This window comes from Macaca nemestrina, chromosome 2 (genome assembly GCF_043159975.1).
Source record: "Macaca nemestrina isolate mMacNem1 chromosome 2, mMacNem.hap1, whole genome shotgun sequence".
Lineage (NCBI taxonomy): Eukaryota > Metazoa > Chordata > Mammalia > Primates > Cercopithecidae > Macaca > Macaca nemestrina.
The window spans coordinates 114,800,670-114,821,736 of NC_092126.1; the positions used below are offsets into that span (position 1 = coordinate 114,800,670).

General features: G+C 46.2%; 1 protein-coding gene across 13 annotated transcripts in view; it reads left to right on the top strand.

Annotated features, from left to right (window-relative positions):
- Positions 1–21,067, top strand: part of LOC105480503 (dedicator of cytokinesis 3) — a 647,888-nt gene that overhangs the window by 602,942 nt on the left and 23,879 nt on the right. For all 13 annotated transcript variants that reach the window (XM_071091780.1, XM_071091778.1, XM_071091779.1 and 10 more), the window contains 9 exons: positions 1,758–1,906; positions 9,348–9,434; positions 10,780–10,884; positions 15,316–15,457; positions 16,519–16,685; positions 16,835–16,921; positions 17,390–17,569; positions 18,525–18,608; positions 18,730–18,846. In XM_071091780.1, the coding sequence (XP_070947881.1) occupies positions 1,758–1,906; positions 9,348–9,434; positions 10,780–10,884; positions 15,316–15,457; positions 16,519–16,685; positions 16,835–16,921; positions 17,390–17,569; positions 18,525–18,608; positions 18,730–18,846 (1,118 nt within the window). The remainder of the gene's footprint in view (positions 1–1,757; positions 1,907–9,347; positions 9,435–10,779; positions 10,885–15,315; positions 15,458–16,518; positions 16,686–16,834; positions 16,922–17,389; positions 17,570–18,524; positions 18,609–18,729; positions 18,847–21,067) is intronic.

Here is a 21,067-nt window from a genome sequence, read left to right on the forward strand (position 1 = left end):
GCAGGCTAGGTTCTTCAGACCCTGCAACTGCATAGCAGGCTCACATTGCGCTCCCAGTGCAGAGTATGAAGAGTGTTCATCTGACTTCTTGACAGGCCAGACAGGGCCTGTCATTGTATCTACAATATAATCCAACATCAAGGCCTTTTCTAACTAGAACAAATTTTAAAGCATTTCAGAGTGGCTGTCACAACTGTTTACTGAGAACCACGCTGAATCAGGGGGTTGTGCGCATGTGTGTGTGTCCTGTCTGATTGACATGCCATCGTTCCCCCCAAAGAACCATTTTCTCCACTGTGGTGACCAGCCATTATGTCTTAGCTCTTAGGTGATAGGACTTGAATTTGTGTGATAGACCAGGAAATTTAAGCTATCCTTCTCTGCAAACACTATTGCAATTAGATAGATTTGTAGAAACAGAGAATCCTCCTTCTTTATCTCTAGCTGTTAGAGAGTGTTTGGCATAGATGATATATTATCTGATAGCACAGCTTGGCAATAATTAAATCTAAAATGACTGGGCTATGAATCTTAAATTCAGCTGACTAATAAAATGACTGGGCTGAGTCTACCATTCTCTGCATCCACTTGCACCCATGATCCAGCAACCCTCTGAGAGGGCAGTGAAGAGAAAGACTTTAATAAATGTTGTGTATCAGCAGAAGCATTTGCTAAACTTCTGGGGAACTGGGCCATGACTGAGAGGCTGGGTCAGGGACTTTAACAGAGAAAGAGTGCTAAGCCTTGTCTCTGATGGCTCAGGGAATGACATCTGAAAATAATATAGGCAAGGAAGAAAAAGACGTTCCATGATTTCCTAAGCTCCAGAGGGAGGCCGTGAGTTCCACAAGGCTTGTCGCTAGAGAAAAAAGGCTTCCTGATCCCATGAGGAGGCGTGTACATTCCTTGGCAGGAAGTTCCAGTGGCAAGGGCACAGGCAAAGAGGCAAGGATGAGGAGGAGCCTAAAGAGTGGACACAGGCAAGTGGGCCTAGCTAAAGCTGGAAGTGGGTCAATAAATGGTTAGAAATGAGATTCTTCATAGTCATGGAGAGTAGATTTGAGTAGAACCTTGAAAACCAGGCAGAAGCACAGAAGCTAGAACTAATTAACTTGCCAGTAGGAGATGCCCACTAAAAATGAACAAATGGAACAGAAGAGAGAAAACTGTGTAATGAGGCCCCTGAGCCATGGCTGTGATTCAGTGTGACTCATCCCTCGGAATGTAGGGAGCCGTGGTATTTCACTGCTGTTGTTTTACATAACCCTCTCTAATTGTTCCACACATAGAGTAAGATGTTGCCAGGCCTTCATTCTGGGTCTAGTATCAATTTAGGTTCCTTTGGTAATGGAGCCCTAAGAGCCAGTTCTGAGAAGGTTGGAAAGGAAGCTGTAGTCAGTTGAGCAGAAAGGAACCCAAGAGCTCTCTCTGATGTGTCAACGTCTCCCACAGCAAAGCCACCTGTACACAGACTTTTGGGTAGCTGAGTCATTCTTTATTAATCTGGAGGCCGGAACAGGTGACCAGGCCATGGAAGGAAGGTGTCTACCAGGATATTTGGCTCCTTCATGCTATGGACCAGGGTTATTGGCTTGCTGAGCAGGCCCACTGTTCTGTCTTTGGTATCCAGTGTCCCTGACCTGGGCTGCACATGACTTGCGCTGGCATTCTGCCCAGCATAGTCCTCTGACACTAGGCTGCTCCTGGGCCCCTGAGCAAGGGAAGCCCCTGGACCTCCGTGCTGTCTGTCCCCACAGAGGCCGCATTTACCCTGCTCCTTTACTGTGAGCTGCTGCAGTGGGAGGACCGGCCACTGCGGGAATTCCTCCACTACCCATCGCAGACAGAGTGGCAGCGGAAGGAGGGACTGTGCCGGAAGATCATTCACTACTTCAACAAAGGCAAGGTATGCGTCATTAGGCAAGCCCTTTAGCCTTCCAGCTTCTGCTGTGATGCATGGCATCTTGACACCATAGGGTTAACAGCAGCTACAGGGGGTGGTGTGTGGGGTGGTGAGTGGGTGGGTGCCTATCTATGTGCCTGAGATATGGAGACCACGTGATTTTCTCTGAGGGAGAAAAAGACAACAGCTTAATTCTGTGACTTGAAAGCCATATCCAGATTGTAGGTGTTAGAGACTACCCCACATACCAGCTTTGCCTATCTATAAATACGAATGCTTCTACAGCAGGGGCTTCTGGAACCCTGTTTGTTTTTATTGGATTTACTTAAAGAACTGATATGGCTTTCTAATCTGCTGCCATATAAAATATGAGTGGTAGAAATGAATGGATTTTAATCACAGCCAAAGGAGACCTAAACTGCTTCTTACTGGTATGTGTTCTTTTCTTAGATTTCCCTTCCCTACAGCACAGCCAGGGCTCCTCACGTATCGGGGTTACTTTCCATCAAACTAGTTTCTATGGGATTGGCAGCATTGTCAGCACTGGTTTAGGCTTCCTTGGGGCTCCAGCCATTCTGCTCCCATCTCTGGGAGAGCTCTATGTGGGGCCCTCTGACTACCTACTGTTGAATGTGGCCCATGTGCTAGAAAAACTTGTTGAAGCCATTTTCTCATTACTAAGCTTTGAGCACGTTTTCAAGCTGAAATAGGGTCATTCAGGGAACTGTAGTAACTGAGCCCCTGACTCAAATAGAAATTGGTTTTTGAGATGAGTTTTTTCATCAAAAAGAAAGATGTAAATATTAATGGCTTTTGCCTATAAATCAGAAAACATTCTTCAGTTTTACATAACATGGGGGACTTCTGTGTTTGTCAAAAATATTCACTCAGAAAACATTTCCCCATGCAGAGAATGCACTGGTAAGCAGGAACCTTTTAAAAGCACAGAAACTCTTATGTAACCTAGCCCAGAAAGGATGCCCGTGCTCAGCTCTCAGCCAGCCTGTGCGACTGATCCACAAAGCTGACCCAAAACCTCTGGTCCTTGCTGATCCAGGACCTGACACAGAGCCCCTCACTTGCAGTTTTAGGCTGGTTTTCTGGCTCCTGGCTAACCTGGAGCTGCCCCTCACCTACATGCCCAGCAAGCCCTCCTAGCTCACAGGGAATGACATAAGCATGGTGTGAGCATGCATGTGTGCTTCTAGTGCGTTTATTCTCATTTCTTTCTATGGGCACAAAGTACAGAGTAGAGAGTTATTCTAATCTGACTGAGTCTGCCTGTGGGATGCATGAGCATTGATGGTCCCCTCTTCATCCCACATTATGGTAATGCATAGAAAAGCAGGATTAAACTTTAACATGGACTAGGGAGTAAAACACAAAGTGTGCCTGAGTACTATAGATGGACAAGAAGGAGAGAAGGACTAGGAGACTCCATAGGCCACCTTCTCAGGAATCTCCTCACTTCTGCAATCCTGCCTTTGCCCTGAATTGCTGGAGGAGCAGAGTCTATGCTGAGTAGAGACCACTCAGTGAGCCCTCTCATGAGTTTATCCTCAAAGGAGCAGTCATCAGGCCCACTGTCTTAGGCTCACACAGGAGGCCTACCTTGTCTGTTCCTGTGCCTCAGCTCCTGATGAAACCATCAGGTGAGATTAACCAGTTCTTCTTGAAAATATTCAGGGTTTTCAAGAAGAAAACCATGGTTCTAGAAAAGCAAAACGTAGATGCTATGGGAAAAAGATGTTCTTATGGCAGGGATGCTTGGCACCAAGAGAAAAGCCACCTTGGCAACAAGAGAAGGGCAAAGAAAGAAAGGAGGGACAGGTAGTGAGTTTCTACCTCTCAACACTGCCAGCACACCCTGCCTCACAAGGCAAGCCCCTCCTGGCTTTTCTTCCACACATTACCCCCAAGACCTGCCCCATAGGGACTGCTCATTTAGGTGATGATGGCCCCATGTAGGGCTAAAGATGCCCTGTCTGCTGACAGTAGCTTCCAGTGAAACAAATGTCCTCCACTGGGATCAAGGCTCATCTGTCTTGCTGGCATCTCTTCCCTAGTTTGTAACCCTGCTGCTCCAAGGCACTCGCTCCAAGGCCTCTACTCCAGTTATCTTTAGAATGAACGAGGACAAAGAGTAGTAGAAGAGAAGTGACTGGATTTCAGAGACTGGTAAGACATTTTAGAGTAGCTTTGCTTTCTGCCTGAAGGAGGGAAACCAAGGGGAAAGATGTAGATGGGGATGCATTGCACCTGTAGTACATTCGCTACCTCTATGCAGAGGCAGCTCTTAAAGCCCCCAGACCCACCATTGTTCCAGTACACCCCTCAAAGCTGGCACATGCTCTCTGGTGTCTGCCTTAGACAACACAATCTCCCTTGGTCCCATGTTTATGTCCTGGGTACCCAAGAGGATTAGCCGTGGCTAATAACATGGCCATAGTCTAGTTCTGGGCCATTCTGTCCTGTAGTGAGGTAGTTGACTTATAAACCTGCTACAAGTTGGACTGGGCTCTGGTCCACAGTGAGTCAGCTCTCCCAGGCCAGACAAGGAGAGAAGGAAACTCCAAAGAGACAGGATGTGGCAGGGTGAGAGTTGAGAGAAGAAAGGGGTGATGTGAAGGTCAGAACTGGTCCTTATCTCTAGGTGGAGGAAGCAGGCAGGAGGAAAAGCTAGACAGAGGCTAGCAGAGCATCAGGGCTACACCAACCACTTCTGTGGGAGTGGGCTTGAGCTCTCCTGCTTGAGGGTTTACCATGGTCCACACTCTTTTGAAGGAATGACTGTTACTTCTAATATGTAATGTGCAAACAGACTGGTGGCCCATGCTTTTCCCTTCCTTTGCCATTTGATTAGAATGAGCCCTAAGTCAGTACAACTTTTTGTGCTGTCCCTGCAAGGGAGCAACAAGGGTATATAAAAGCACATATTAGGCCAGGCAAGGTGGCTCACAATTGTAATCCCAACACTTTGGGAGGCCAAGGTGGGCGAATCACTTGAGGTCAGGAGTTCAAGACCAGCCTGGCCAACATGGTAAAAGCTTGTCTCTACTACAAATACAAAAATTAGCCGGGTGTGGTGGCGCACGCCTGTAGTCCCAGCTATTCGAGTGGCTGAGTCACGAGAATCACTTAAACATGGAAGGTGGAGGTTGCAGTGAGCTGAGATTGCACCACTGCACTCCAGCCTGAGTGACAGAGCAAGACTCTGTCTCAAAACAAAACAAAACAAAACAAAACAAAAGCACAAATCTGCAGGAGCGGGTAGAGGTGACTGGATTTTAGACACTGGTAGGGAGTTTTAGAGTCAGCTTTGCCTCCTGCCTGAAGGAGGGAAACCAAGGCGAAAGATGTGGATGGGAATGCATTGCACCTGTAGTATATTTACTAACTCTGTGCAGAGGCAGCTCTCAAAGCCCCCAAGCCCACCAGTGTTCCAGCATACCCCTCAAGGTTTGCAGGGTGTCTTAAAATTCTTGGTCCTGGTTCATTCTAAAGATAATTATGGTGGGGAGGGATGCCTTGGAGCATCAGGGTTACAAGCTAGGGCAGAGATGCCAGCAAGATAGATGAGCATTGATCCCAGTGGAGGAGACCTGTTTTTATTGGAAGCTACTGTTAGCAGACAGGGCATCTTTAGCCCCACATATAGCCATTGTCATCTAAATGAGCAGTCTCCCATGGAGTGGCTCTTGAAAGGCTGGCCAGAAGTCTCTACACAACTCAGCTATAAACTTAGCTAGCCCCCATGAAGCTGCCAGCCAGATAGACCCTGTTCTGGGTCCATTGCTGAAACCTGCCCAAGCAGCACTTGCAGAGGACTGATATACGCCCTCTTGAAAGCTGTGATAATGGGGGTACAAGAGGCTTTCTAGCTCACTGAGGCGCAGGCATTATATTAAAGCAAGGAGTCAGGGTCTATTTAAAATTCCGTTTGGCTGGGCATGGTAGCTCATGCCTGTAATGTCAACACTTTGAGAGGCCAAGGTGGTAGGATGGCTTGAGACTACAAGTTTGAGACCAGCCAAGGTAACATAGCGAGACCCCATCTCTATAAAATATTTTAAAAACTAGCCAGGCATGGTGGCACACACCTAGCCCCACCTGTAGTCCTAGCTACTCAGGAGGTTGAGGCAAGAGAATCTCTTGAGCCCAAGCATTAAAGGTTGCATGCCAGTGCATTCTAGGCTGGGTGACAGAGCAAGACCTTGTTTCTAAAAAAAAAAAAAAAAAAAAAACCGCACACAACAACAGCAACAACAAACACCTCTTTGGTTTGTTTTAATCTTTTTAATCGGTCCTGCAGTTTCAATCCATGTGGTGTTAATTTCTTTGAAGGATAGAAAAATATATTCTTTTGAGAAACACAATTGCAAATGAAACAATGTTTTCCTTCTCCCTGATGCTATTTCAAAGAGTATTCTTACAAATATAGTCCTTATGTTTAATGATTTATGCTGAAATATTTACTGGTGAAATTATATCTGAGATTTGCTTCAAATGCTATGGGAAGGAATAAGTGAATGGGGTATGAATAATACAAGATTGGCTGTGAATTGGTCATTGTTGAAGCTGGATGATGGATAGGGGTTTATTCTTCTAGTCTCTCTATTTTTCTATATGCTTAAATTTCCTATAATAAAAAATTTTTATTAGTATTGAGAAGTTGAGGAGTCTGGGTAAAATATCAAGTAAACTAATGACCCTCAATCTAACCAAAAGAGGTATATATATATTTATTATTATTATTATTATTATTATTATACTTTTAAGTTCTAGGGTACATGTGCACAACGTGCAGGTGTGTTACATATGTATGCATGTGCCATGTTGGTGTGCTGCACCCATTAACTCATCATTTACATTAGGTATTTCTCCTAATGCTATCCCTCCCCCCTCCCCCCACCCCACAACAGGCCCCAGTGTGTGATGTTCACCACCGTATGTCCAAGTGTTCTCATTGTTCAATTCCCACCTATGAGTGAGAACATGCGGTGTTTGGTTTTCTGTCCTTGTGATAGTTTGCTCAGAATGATGGTTTCCAGCTTCATGTCCCTACAAAGGACATGAACTCATCCTTTTTATGGCTGCATAGTATTCCATAGTGTATATGTGCCGCATTTTCTTAATCCAGTCTATCATTGATGGACATTTGGGTTGATTCCAAGTCTTTGCTATTGTGAATAGTGCCGCCATAAACATACGTGTGCATGTGTCTCTATAGCAGCATGATTTATAATCCTTTGGGTATATACTCAGGAATGGGATGGCTGGGTCAAATGGTATTTCTAGTTCTAGATCCTTGAGGAATTGCCACACTGTCTTCCACAATGGTTGAACTAGTTTACAGTCCCACCAACAGTGTAAAAGTGTTCCTATTTCTCCACATCCTCTCCAGCACCTGTTATGTCCTGACTTTTTAATGATCGCCATTCTAACTGGTGTGAGATGGTATCTCATTGTGGTTTTGATTTACATTTCTCTGATGGCCAGTGATGATGAGCATTTTTTCATATGTCTGTTGGCTGCATAAATGTCTTCTTTTGAGAAGTGTCTGTTCATATACTTTGCCTACTTTTTGATGGGGTTTTTTGATTTTTTCTTATAAATTTGTTTAAGTTCTTTGTAGATTCTGGATACTAGCCCTTTGTCAAATGGGTAGATTGTAACAATTTTCTCCGATTCTGTAGGTTGCCTGTTCACTCTGATGATAGTTTCTTTTGCTGTGCAGAAGCTCTTTAGTTAATTAGATCCTATTTGTTAATTTTGGTTTTTGTTGCCATTGCTTTTGGTGTTCGAGTCATGAAGTCCTTGCCCATGCCTATGTCCTGAGTGGTACTGCCTAAGTTTTCTTCTAGGGTTTTTATGGTTTTAGGTCTAACATTTAAGTCTTTAATCCATCTTGAATTAATTTTTGTATAAGGTATAAGGAAGGGATCCCGTTTCAGCTTTCCACATATGGCTAGCCAGTTTTCCCAGCACCATTTATTAAATAGGAAATCCTTTCCCCATTTCTTGTTTTTGTCAGGTTTGTCAAAGATCAGATGGTTGTAGATGAGTGGCATTATTTCTGAGGGCTCTGTTCTGTTCCATTGGTCCATATCTGTTTTGGTACAGTACCATGCTGTTTTGGTTACTGTAGCCTTGTAGTATAGTTTGAAGTCAGGTAGTGTGATGCCTCCAGCTTTGTTCCTTTTGTTTAGGATTTTCTTGACAAGGTGGGCTCTTTTTTGGTTCCATATGATCTTTAAAGCAGTTTTTTTCCAATTCTGTGAAGAAAGTTATTGGTAGCTTGATGGGGATGGCATTGAATCTATAAATTACCTTGGGCAATATGGCCATTTTCACGATATTGATTCTTCCTATCCATGAGCATGGAATGTTCTTCCATTTGTTTATGTCCTCTTTTATTTCATTGAGCAGTGATTTGTAGTTCTCCTTGAAGAGGTCCTTCACATCCCTTGTAAGCTGGATTCCTGGGTATTTTATTCTCTTTGAAACAATTGTGAATGAGAGTTCACTCATGATTTGGCTGTTTGTCTGTTATTGGTGTATAAGAATGCTTGTGATTTTTGCACATTGATTTTGTATCCTGAGACTGCTGAAGTTGCTTATCAGCTTAAGGAGATTTTGGACTGAGACGATGGGGTTTTCTAAATATACAATCATGTCATCTGCAAACAGGGACAATTTGACTTCCAAAAGAGGTATACATTTTTTAAAGGAGGAAATGGATAATATCACCTCTTAATGAAGGCCACTGCAGCCTTCCCTCAGGCTGTTGCATGGGCATGTTACTATAACAGGAGCCATACCACAGAAAGCCTGGAATCTAACTAGGCAAGGATCATCTGAAGCCTAATTTAAGGTCAAATAGTTCCATAAAGGAAATTGTCCGACCTACTGCCAAGTCCTTGAGTAGGCATTTTCTTCTTGATTTCCATACTTGTTTTGGAGCTTAAACAATCTTAATCTAAAAATCAGTGTTTCATTAACTTATCAAATAAATCTTTACTGAGTACCTGATACATCCCTGGCATTGTTCTCGTCTCTGAGAATAAAACAAACAGGGTCCCTGCCCTCTTTGTGTTTATCATCTGATTGAGACTAATACAACAAAAAAGTAAATAATTTTTTAAAATTAAGATAACTTCATAGTAACAGAACAGAAATGGACAAGGAAGTGCCTCTTCTTGACAAAGTAGTCAGGGAAGGCCTCTTGGAGGTGGAGACATTTGAGCAGAGACCTAAAAGCTATGCTTGAGCTAGAAAGCCACACGGCTGTTCATGACCCCCAAATTGGTTTTGAGGCATATGTTCTTTGTGACACAAGTTGGAGCTGGCGGGAGACCTTTTGTGTGTCTTCTGATGTATTTAATGTGGGCTTCGGCCATTCTGAGGATGAGATGCTGAAGCCCTGTTTCTATTTCTGACACAGAGCTGGGAGTTTGGGATCCCACTGTGCAGGGAGCTGGCGTGTCAGTACGAGAGCCTCTATGATTACCAGAGCCTCAGCTGGATTCGGGTGAGCTGTGCCCCTCCCCCCACCCCAGCCCTGACTGGCATCAGTTTCTAAATGAGCATTCTCTATGGGCCTAGCCCTTGGTTTAGTGCTGTGGACAATACAAGAGAAACAAAAGCCAAGACTCCTGCCCTCAGGACACTTGCAGTCTGACTAGGAAACCAAAAAGAACACCTGAAAAATAATTGTATGATCTGGACCCCAAGAGCCATGGTGCTCAGAGAAGGGAGAAGTAGCATAGGCAGGATAGGACGGTGGTTTCAAGAAAGAGAAGGAGGTGGCAGCTCAGCTTCACAGAGAAGCTTTTCCTGGAATGGTTTTGTTTATGGATGCTTCATCCAAAATCTTTATAAGAGCTTTCCCCACTTTGCTTATGGTCAATTTTAAACATGTTGTACTTGCTGCCTTCTTTGATGCAGAATATTAAAAAATTAAATTAAATGCCCGATGGGCTTTGAAGGTCTGCACCAAATTTTTTCTGGTTGCTGGTGCTGGGTTCTCAATCATAATGGCTGCTGATTTCATCAGCGAAAAAGAGGCTAGCAGTCTCAACTCACCCTTTCTGCACCCTCATCCTTGTGGCTAACTCTCCTGTTCTCTGATCCAGATTGGTGTTTGGGCATGTTCCTCTAGCAGTGGCTTCTTAACCCGTTCTGGCAGGCTGGCTTGTTTTAATGCATTAGAGCTATCTTCCCAATCGAAGTTTCAGTGAGTTTTGTGTGAGTGTGAAGCCAGGTCAGCCTCAACTAAAAAAGTTACAGACCTTGGAATGCTAGACATCATGGATATTAGTTAGCTTTTCAAATTTAAAATATCTTAACTTGGAATGAGTACCAGTGCTGTTAGCATCTGAGCCTTCGTCACTACAGTTGTTAGCATCTTTAGTCAGATAATAGATGAACAAGAGTTGGACTGATACAAAATGGTGGTGAGAATTGCTGATAGCCAGCTACAAGCAACCTAGTCAGGGGTCAACTGGTATAGTGAGTATTGGTCAAAACCAGAAATCCCTGGGCAGAAAAAGTCCATGTTAAAAGTGTGCCTCCCAAGTACAGGAATCTATAGGGCTGAGTCCACTCCCTAGGAAGGACATTCACAGCAGCTACACAGGGCTGCAGTGGGCAGGCCTGTCCCCATCCCACCATCAGACAGTGGTGATAGAGGGCCTTCTCTTCCATAATGCAACTCCCCAGAGAGAGGCTGGTCATGTCTAGAGGCTCACTTACTTCTTATCTAGATTGAGTTGCCATGATCCCTTTCTGGAAGACAGTGTCCAGTTGGGCCTAGGAGAACTTGCTTTGGATACCAACAGCAGTCAAGCCAACCCGAAGACCTTTCTCATTCACAGAAAATGGAGGCCAGCTACTATGACAACATTATGGAGCAGCAACGCCTGGAGCCTGAGTTCTTTCGGGTCGGCTTCTATGGCAGGAAGTTTCCTTTCTTTCTTCGGGTGAGTCCATTCAGATGGTCACAAGAACTTATATAATTTTACACATAATTCACTTAAAACCTGTATTCTTGTCTTCCCCTTTTTGCCTTTTCTGCTGAATACTTTTTTACAGAGGATAGACCAGTTAACAACAGGCATTTGGTTTTATTTGACTGGACTGGCTGCCAACTTCAGACTCTGTTTTAGTCTGCTCTGTTGTTCTGTAGCTACCAGGAATGTGTGAGGGTGGCTTTCTTACCAAATCAATGGAGTTTCTTCAGGAAGTGACCAGGGTCTAAGTATGTCCCATAGGTACCTTCCAACTTCTGCCTCCAGTGCCTGGAACCTCCATTGTGAGTCTTCTCAGCCATACAGGGCGCCAATAAAGCCCTGACCTTAACAGTAGACTGACCTCTTAGAGTTTGTCATCTGAAATGATGGTTTTTCCTCCTGGCTGCACTGTAGCCAGCATGTGGTTCCTGGGATCCTGAGGGAGCTGCCAAGCACTGTGTTTGGCTGTAGAAAGCCTCTTATAGGCAGCCAGTTCTCTGACCCAGGATGACAACAGCCTTTTCTCCCTACCATTCCCTGGCAGGTTGAACCGGAATATAAAAAGAGTGGAAAGGATGACTGAGTATAGATCTACTGACACCAGTTGTGATTTTCTTATTTATTCAGCACAACTCAGAGGCTCCAGGAGTAGTCAGTCAACATACACTGCAGGCTGAGTCCCATAGAGATGTGTTCTCAGATGATCTAAATGAAGCTGCCCTGATGTGTGGGCCCTGGAGCAGTTGAGACCTAATCTCTGATCACCCCCAGTTCCGATATCTTTAAAGTTCACTGTCCACAAGTCTCAGAAAGTAGCTGGGAAAATTCCCTTTGATATGTTTGGGATCCTGTATTCTTGGAGAAATTGGGTTAGCCAATGAGCAATAACAAACTTGTTATCACATCAAAGGTCAACCGGGCTTAATAGCTCCTTAAAAAAAGCTAGTCTGCTAGCGGCAGAGTCCAGGCTAACCACATTGCAGAAGTAAGGCAGGTCAACTTGCACTTTTCTTGGGCAGTAGTCATTCTAGGCTAGAAGGAAAAATGATCTGTGTGGGCACTGGTAATATGACAGGAACAGCAAGCTCACTGCCTAATTTACCTAGTTGTGATCCCCAGGAAGGCTGTAACTGTTCCACAGGAGTGTGTTTCTAGTAGCAGAATGGGAATGAGTAGAGAGAATTTTTTTTTTTTTTGAGACAGTTTCGCTCTTGTTGCCCGGGTTAGAGTACAATGGCACGATCTCAGCTCACCACAACCTCCGCCTCCCAGGTTCAAGCGATTCTCCTGCTTCAGCCTTCCCAAGTAGCTGGGATTACAGGCATGCACCACCACGCCCAGCTAATTTTGTATTTTAATAGAGACGGGGTTTCTCCATGTTGGTCAGGCTGGTCTTGAACTCCCAACCTCAAGTGATCCGCCTGCCTCGGCCTCCCAAAGTGCTGGGATTATAAGTGTGAGCCACCGCACCTGGCCGGAAATGAGAAGAGAGACTTTCTTAAGAGGACTAGGCTTCCTTCATCTCTAGTGACCATCCAGCCCAGGCATTTCAGAAGTGGCATATTTACTAGCCCCATCAACATAGATCATATAAGAACAATGGAAGTGGTGGAGGTCAGCAAAAGAAGTAGAAGCAGCTGTACAAGAATTAGAAACCAAAAGTGTTTCCAGAAAGTCCTTTGACAAACTAATGATTCTGGTCTTGTAACTTGCCTTTTTCTCATTTTATCTTTGCAAATTATGCTTTCTTGTCATTTTCTTCTTCTTGTGTAGATCCACAATTTGTACATCAAAATTGAGATTTCACTGTAAAACATCATTATTTTGGATATTACAGAATCAGGCCCTGGTGTCCCCTGTTTCTATTCTGCCAAGCAGGAATACTCCATCATGGTCCAACCTGTTTCCCACCCTTTCATGCGCATGTCACAGGGCACGTTAGTGTCTCAGGGTGCTTGGAGCTTTCTGACAGGTAGGACCTGGCATAAAACCTGCATCTAAGCCATCCAAACCATGCTCACAAGTAACAGTACAAATGTTCAAATGTGGTTTCAAAGACCCTGGTAATGGAGGAAGAATAACAAGGGGTGTTAGGAAATATCACCCATCAATACATTCCCATCTCCACACAAGATGCAATCTCAAGGGGAGGTATAATGCATGTATAATTCATGCATACAAATTTCCTCGGCCAACCCACATGCTACCTTCCCTTATTTCAGCTGCTCAGTTCATCTGTGGCAAACATAATAAGTCCCAGTGGAGGTAGCTCTTTGCCTTGCAGATGGTGAGAACCAGGTACAAAGGAGTGGCGGCCAGATCTGTCCTTTGTGGGAATGCTGGGGCTCTTGCCCAGGCGAACATGAAACCAACAGTCAGCCTCAAGGTCAACACTGTGCATTGTTCCTGCTGGGCCTTCCCCAGAAGGCTAGGCTACTCTCCTACCATCCCTGAATGCACAGGCCATCTATTACTTTAGCTCTGTCAGCTTGGTTTCTCTGGACCATCTGCCTGCTTCCCCTCACAAATGTGATTATTTACTAATCTGCAAAGAGTCAGGAAAACATCCAACCCTCCCTTCTTGAGGGAATTTTTATTTCTCATCATTTGACCCATGAACAGACATTGTTGAGGGTTGTACATATGAATGATATGAAAAGGCCAGTTCTTCACAAGTACTTTCTTTGTCAGTTTTGTTTATCAAGCCAAAGATGTAGAAATGCCTCTGTCCTTTGACTACTGGTCTATTCCACTGGAGAGGCCAGCCTGTTCCTCCTGACCTTAACTTCCCTTCTAGTGTGCCCTTCCATTCTGATTCATCCAGACACATGGCCCAGGCCAGACGCAGTGGCTCATGCCTATAATCCTAGCACTTTGGAAGGCTGAGGCAGGTGGATCACCTGAGGTCAGGAGCTCAAGACCAGCCTGGCGAACATGGCGAAACCCCATCTCTACTAAAAATACAACAATTAGCCAGGCATGGTACAAGATGCCTGTAATCCCAGTTACTTCAGAGGCTGAGGTGGGAAAATGACTTGAGCCCGGGAGGTGGAGATTGCAGTGAGCCCAGATTGCAACACTGCACTCCAACCTGGGCAAGAGAGTGAGACTCTATCTCAAAAAAACAAAAGACAATACAGATACATGGCCCAGCCTTAGCCAAGTTCTCCCATAGTGAGAGAGGAAGTAAAAGGGAGACAGAAATCCTATTTCAAGAAGGTCAGGGTGTTCCAAGGCCTGCCCTGTGATTAACCCTCTCCTGGGAAGCATATGGCTGGCCCTGTGATGGCGCTCTCTCTCATTCTTCCTTTGAAGACATGCCAAGAGGGGCTGGCAGTGCCTGATACCATTTTGTTGAAATGGGTCTGGTTAGGCAGTTGGTTGGGCAGATGTGTCACCGGTGGGTTTCAGGGGAACTTGCTCCAGCCACCCACTCATGACCGGCTATGATATAGGCAAAGCAAGCAGAGTTGGGGGTGCCTTGTCCACGAAGAGAAAAACTGAGACATAACCCAAACTAAATGTGACATAACGTAAAATTTTAAGAAATCTGTACTTAGAATGATGTCTATTTGTTCTGCTGACATGTTTGCAAAGGAGTTTGCTGCCAAAGGGTTATTAATGCAATAAACAGCTACTGAATGCCTCCTGGGCACTGGGCAACATTAGACTGTTTGTCTCAACTAATAAAAGTGATCCTTCAGAATCACACACTTGATCACTGCCCCCCGCCATTTAAATTTATTTGATGGCACCCATAGCAATCACTCCTTGGTAACACTGGAGTCAGGGTCAGGGTCTTCCAAGGCCTGCCCAGTGATTAACCCTGTCCCAGGAAGCATATGGCTGGTTCTGTGATGCCTCTTTCTCTCTTTCTTCCTTTGAAGACATGCCAAGAGGGGCTGGCAGTGCCCCTCTGCCCAACTGCTTTTACCAGTTCTCTACACAGACACCTTCTTTTCAGCTCCGCCTTTTCCTGTCTTGATTGTTGTTGCCCTGGTTGTCACAGTATCCACATAGATTGCCCTTCTCCACTCATACCATACCATACCAGCCTGACCTAGGTGGACCTTTCAGGACATTTTTTAAACATAATTTTTTTAAAATCACATCTCCCACCTTGCTCTCTTTCCTGTGTAAGGTTTTTCTCCTTCTTCCAAGCTTCTTGCAGCCTGTACCCTTCCCTCGGGGCTGCCACACCACAGTGTAATTCTCGCTTTGTTTTTCTTCTCCCTCCTTGATTGTCTGGAGACTGAGGGCAATGCCCTGCGCCTGTCCCAGGGCCTGATACAGAGAAGACTCCTAAGATATGTTTGTGATGTATGTAGCTACTGACTCCATTGTGGAGGTTGGGGGCTACAAATAAGGTATACATAGAGTGTGCTCTTATGTTTGTGGCAGAACAAAGAATACGTATGCCGTGGCCATGACTACGAGAGGCTGGAGGCCTTCCAGCAGAGGATGCTCAGTGAGTTCCCGCAGGCTGTCGCCATGCAGCACCCCAACCATCCTGATGACGCCATCCTACAGTGCGATGCCCAGTGTATCTTTTGATACTGGGTGGGAGGACGGCAGGGGCCCTGGGAGGTGAGGTCCACCCAGTCAGCTGCCCTCTACCACATTGCCAACCATATAGGTTAGATATCCCATAGCCCTAAACCTGAGTGTGTCCTCATTGCTTAGCACACACTTAGAAACGCACTAATGCCTCAAAGAGGAAGCACTGGCGTGCCCTTAGCAGTGGGTGGTCTAGTCATCAGTGGGACTTCAGGAAGGTCTTTATCCCTCAGACTGGCTGCTTCCAACAGCTTAATCCTCACCCTGCCCTATGAGGAGTCTGCCCAGGCAGCCAGGAGCAATCACTGTACAGGGTGACTTGGGGTCCTATCAGGGCTCTTGTCACAGGAATACCACCTGTGCTGTGACCTGCGCCACTCCCATGTGTACTATTATTGTCCCTTGTCTTCGTCAGGCGGACTGGGGCAGGGCCCAAGGATGTGCGGAGCAGGAGAGGATGGGGGAGTTCCTTTGGTTTGGTGGCACTTGGAAGTCTGAATGGAAACACTGCCCTCCCCCTCACCTTTCACACACAGCTTCCTTGGGGACCACATGACAGATGCCATGACTATGGCAAGCTTGTTTCAGAGAAGGGAGGGCAAGTGGACTCTTACCTGCTTTTTTTCCACAAAGATTTCAAACAGTATTTTATTTAAAAGTTGTTCTTCAGTAAATATACTTTACCTATAGAGGGGAAGCCCAGACCCTTGTAGCCTTCTCTCACTCCCATGGGGTGGATGCCTGCATTCCCCTCTTTCCCTTTGTTTCTTAAAGGGGCACCAGAGAACACTTGGCTGTTGACATCTCACCTTGGTTGAGTGCTCATGAAACTCAACTACTAGAGCAGGGAGAGGGAGAGAGCAGATAGAGATTTACGTAACTGTGCTTGGCTCTAATCTGCCCCTGGAGATGCCACTGCCTCCACCACTGGGCTGTCAGTAAGGAGCAGGGACTATGGTGCACTTCTCCCCTTTGAGGAGATAACAGGGGTCAACCTCTCAGGTCCATCTCTGGCAAGTCTGCATTTCTCCTTCACTTCCTGCCCAGACTTGCAGATCTATGCAGTGACGCCCATTCCAGATTATGTGGATGTTCTGCAGATGGATAGGGTACCAGATCGCGTCAAGAGCTTCTATCGCGTCAACAATGTGAGGAAGTTCCGGTACGACAGGCCTTTTCACAAAGGCCCCAAGGACAAGGAGAATGAATTCAAGGTGAACAAATCAGGAAAACAGGGGCAGTACACACAGCAAGTCCAGGGGCAAGCTCAACTTTCTTGGGAACTCACTGTTTTATCCCTCAGGTAGGCAGGGTGTGGCAAAACTTGCCTAACTGCCCACACCTGCCTGTTCCCTCCCTACAGAGCCTGTGGATTGAACGTACCACACTGACCCTGACCCACAGCTTGCCTGGCATCTCTCGGTGGTTTGAAGTGGAGAGAAGGGAACTGGTGAGACATGTCTCAGATGAAGCTGAGCTTCACAACTGCTCCCTCAGCCCCAGCTCTGGGGGCCCTTCTCTAAGGACTGAAGATAAAGAGAGCTTCGGCCACCTGCCTGGCCTAGGCTCCCACAGGTCAACCCTGTGCTAGGATCTTTGTGTATCTTCTCTCATCTAATCCATACAACACCCCTGAGCAGCAGGTATTTTCAGCCTCCCACTTTACATATGAGAAAACTATTCTCTGAGATTCAAGAAAGCAGAGTGTTCTGATTTCAGAACTAGTGTTCTTCACTATTTGCTGTACTTCCAAGTGCCTATACATCAGAAAACAGAAGTGGAAAGTGTCCAGGGAGTCTCAAGTTCACAGGAACAATGAAGGGGAATCAATACCACAGATCTTAGACCCCAGGTCTCAGGAATATGATGAGGGGTTATCATCATTTCTGGGATGACTCTGTGTGCTGTGTACCCCTAGGTGGAGGTGAGCCCTCTGGAGAATGCCATCCAAGTGGTTGAGAATAAGAACCAGGAGCTACGCTCCCTGATCAGCCAGTATCAACACAAGCAGGTGCATGGCAACATCAACCTGCTAAGCATGTGCCTGAATGGTGTCATTGATGCAGCTGTCAATGGAGGCATTGCACGCTATCAGGAGGTGAGCTGTGGCCACAGACCAAACCCATGCAGGCAGCCTGGCTGGGAAGGTGACTCACAGGCTTCTCTTTTCAAGATTGTAGTCTCCTTAGGTGGCCTTCCCTACATGCCCTCTCTTGGCTAAACTAACTTGGGATGGTCCTGGAACGAGGCCCTAAGCTCCCTATCACTCCCTATTTCTTTGGCACAGTTCTCTGGTAGGGCCTTTTCTTCATTTTTATTCTCTGAACTCTGATATGGGTAATCTGTAATCCTGATTATGGGAAGATGTTAGGTGCCCTCCAAGAGGAGCCTTGGAGCCCAGCCCATCATGAGAAGTGAGTCATAGGCTGGATAAGAGGCTAGCCCCTACTCCCAGTCCACCAGTCCTGCCCCCCCTACCTAGGCCATCCAGGCTCCATAAGGGACTGGGGTCAGCATCCAGACTTAGATGGCTTGGCCACGTTCAATCCTTCTCAGACAAAAAACACACCTCGCCAGGGGCAGTGGCTCATGCCTGTAATCCCAGAACTTTGGGAGGCTGAGGTGGGCGGATCACGAGGTCAGGAGATTGAGACCATCCTGGCTAACACGGTGAAACCCCGTCTCTACTAAAAATACAAGAAAAAATTAGCCGGGCATGGTGGCGGGTGCCTGTAGTCCCAGCTACTCGGGAGGGTGAGGCAGGAGAATGGCGTGAACCCAGGAGGCAGAGCTTGCAGTGAGCCGAGATCACACCACTGCACTCCAGCCTGGGCGACAGAGCAAGACTCCATCTCAAAAAATATATCATAAAATAAAATAAAACACACACACCTCTAATTGCCAGAAGTTCAAACAGGCCAGACTGGTGTATGTACCTATGAGGAGACAGCCTGGCTACGTTTTAGGTGGCATTAGTGAACTCAAATCTCCTGGGCCCCATATAAGTAGTAGTCCTGGGAAGAGTCTTCCTGACTTGGCCTTTCCTTTCACAGGCCTTCTTTGATAAAGATTACATCAACAAGCACCCAGGAGATGCTGAGAAGATCACCCAGCTCAAGGAGCTTATGCAGGAGCAGGTATGTCTTGGAGAGCTTGGGGACCAGCAGCCAGGTGAGAAAAGCCATGCACTACAAGATGGCTTCAGTTCTCAGGGGCTGCTCATGGTTCACAGAGTGGCCTTGTTTGTGACTCTGATAGGTTCATGTCCTTGGAGTTGGGCTAGCAGTTCATGAGAAGTTTGTGCACCCAGAAATGCGACCTCTGCATAAGAAGCTAATTGATCAGTTCCAGATGATGCGGGCCAGTCTCTACCATGTAAGTTAATCCCTGTCCTGCCCCTGCTGCAGTAGAACCAGGTGTCACTTTCTCCAGACCTATATACCACAAGCCAAAGGAAAATAGGAGGGAGAGAGCCTGGGTGGGGCCCGGGTCAGGGAGAGAGGCTGTCCTCCCCACAGAGGGACAGGGGGCAAGGATGGATGCTATATCCAGGGGAAGGATGCTAAGGATCCTCTCACTCACTCACTCCCAAAGGAGGAGCCAGATTCAAGGGCAGAGAACATGTTTCAGAGCACTGTGCTAGTGAACAGGTTTTCATATGTGGAGGAAAAGAGCTAAAGTATATGGCCCACATGTAGGGATCTTTTTGGAGATGTTTTTCATCTCAAGAACCTAAAGAGGTAGGCATGGCCTGAGCCAGCCTTCTCTCCCCATCTCCCTCCTCCTCCTCTTCTCTTTCTCTGCCCTTCTTCATTCTTCTCCCTCTAATCGTTCTCTTTTCTCTCTTTTTACTCTTCCCCCAACTCTCTTTTCTCCCTCTTTCCCTCCTTCCCTCTCCTTCCCAGCTTCCTCTATCATGTCTGGTGATCCAAGCTCACATCTGAGATAGTCTAGGATGAGCAGTACTTTGATGCTAGCGGTTCTTAAAGGGGTCAGCCAGGTCCTGGGGCTGGACCAGGCTCCTGAAAGTCTCCCTAACTCTGGCCCAGCTCTTCAGCCTCCACAGTAGCATTTGGCCCAAGGACTTAAACACACAAACAGGACTTATATTCCAGGACCAGTATTCCTTGGCAGGGTCTTAGAGGAAGGGCTGACTGGCTGAGGATAGAGCCCCCTAGTCACATACCCAAACCTCATTTTCAACTGTGGGGCCGACTCCAAATGTTTTCTAGATATCCCTTCCTGCTAAACAGGCTGTCTCCCAGATCTTAAGGGGTATGAGCCCAATTACCTGCTGCTACCTGGCACCCAAGCCAAGTTCTCTTCTCATCACCCAGGACCACTGGGTAGTGGCAGGTCGACAAGAAGTAGAGCTGTTTGAGCTGCACGAGGTTGTCATGAGCAAAAAACATCCCCGTCTAGGGATACCCATGGCCACAGGAGCCCTGAGAGAGGCTGAACTACTTAAACACAGTGGGCCTGACCCATTTGGGGCGGACCTGCTTTGTTCGTGGATGCTGCAGGTTCTGGTCATCTCTGTCCCTCCAGGCTCCCAGTGCAGATCTCAGCCTGTGTGGACAAGTGTGGATAACATGAAAAGAGAAAAAGAAGCTTGTTGTAGTTTGAGGGGTAGGGGCACATTTTCCAGAGGAAAGCCTGGAGATCCTGAAATTTCTCCCATCTGTTAGGATTCTCCCGTGGTATTTCAAGGTGAAATATGCAGAGAAGCTCTTTTACATCTCCGCCTTAAAATTGGAGTGTCGTTTAGTTAGGAACTTGGGCAGTATTGCTGAGCCTGGTGGGTATTCATTCCACTACTTCTCATTCCAAGGTCTCCTGCATACTTCCCCATCACAGCAGGTGACCCAGGCAGGCTGGAGCCTGGCCGGTGGGGAGGTTCTCTGCCATGTGGGTTGCAGCAAAAAGCACAAAACACTTTCCTATATACATCACATTCTTCCGTGTGCACACATATCCTTTATCCAGCTACAGAAATACATTTTAGCCCTCTGTATACTTTGGAAGAAGTGGGTGGAAAACCCGGTGCTTCTTCACACCAAGCTCAGAAATATCCCCAGTGGACGTAGGGCCCCTGTTCACTACAGATTTTGAAGGACTTGAGGAAACCTGAACAGTTATTTCATCTGAGTTGCACACAGGGACGCAAACAAACATGCTGTCACCTAGTAGGGTTTGAGATCAGAAGTGTGTGCCCAGAAATCTGTATACTTAATATGAATTAATTAAGCTAAAATAGATCTGTGCTATTTTTCAGTTACATACATCGGGATTTTATGTTCTGTCTCCCCGTAGACTGTGTCACAGACAACCCAGGTCACTAAGAGCTGGGCCATTTAGCAGTCTAATAAAACTTGACACCAATCCTTATGTAATTGGTGCCCACTGATTGACAACTAATAATAAGCTCTTCCTCTCCTTTTTCCCAAATCTTGTTCTACTTATTCCATAGCGAGAAAACCTGTTAACACACTCCTATGAGCTCAGACCAGCTTCAGTTCATTCCAGATATGCTTCTCTTAGTGTGGAGTCAACCTGGGGCCTCGCACACGGCCTTGGGTCTAGGTTCCCATGCAGT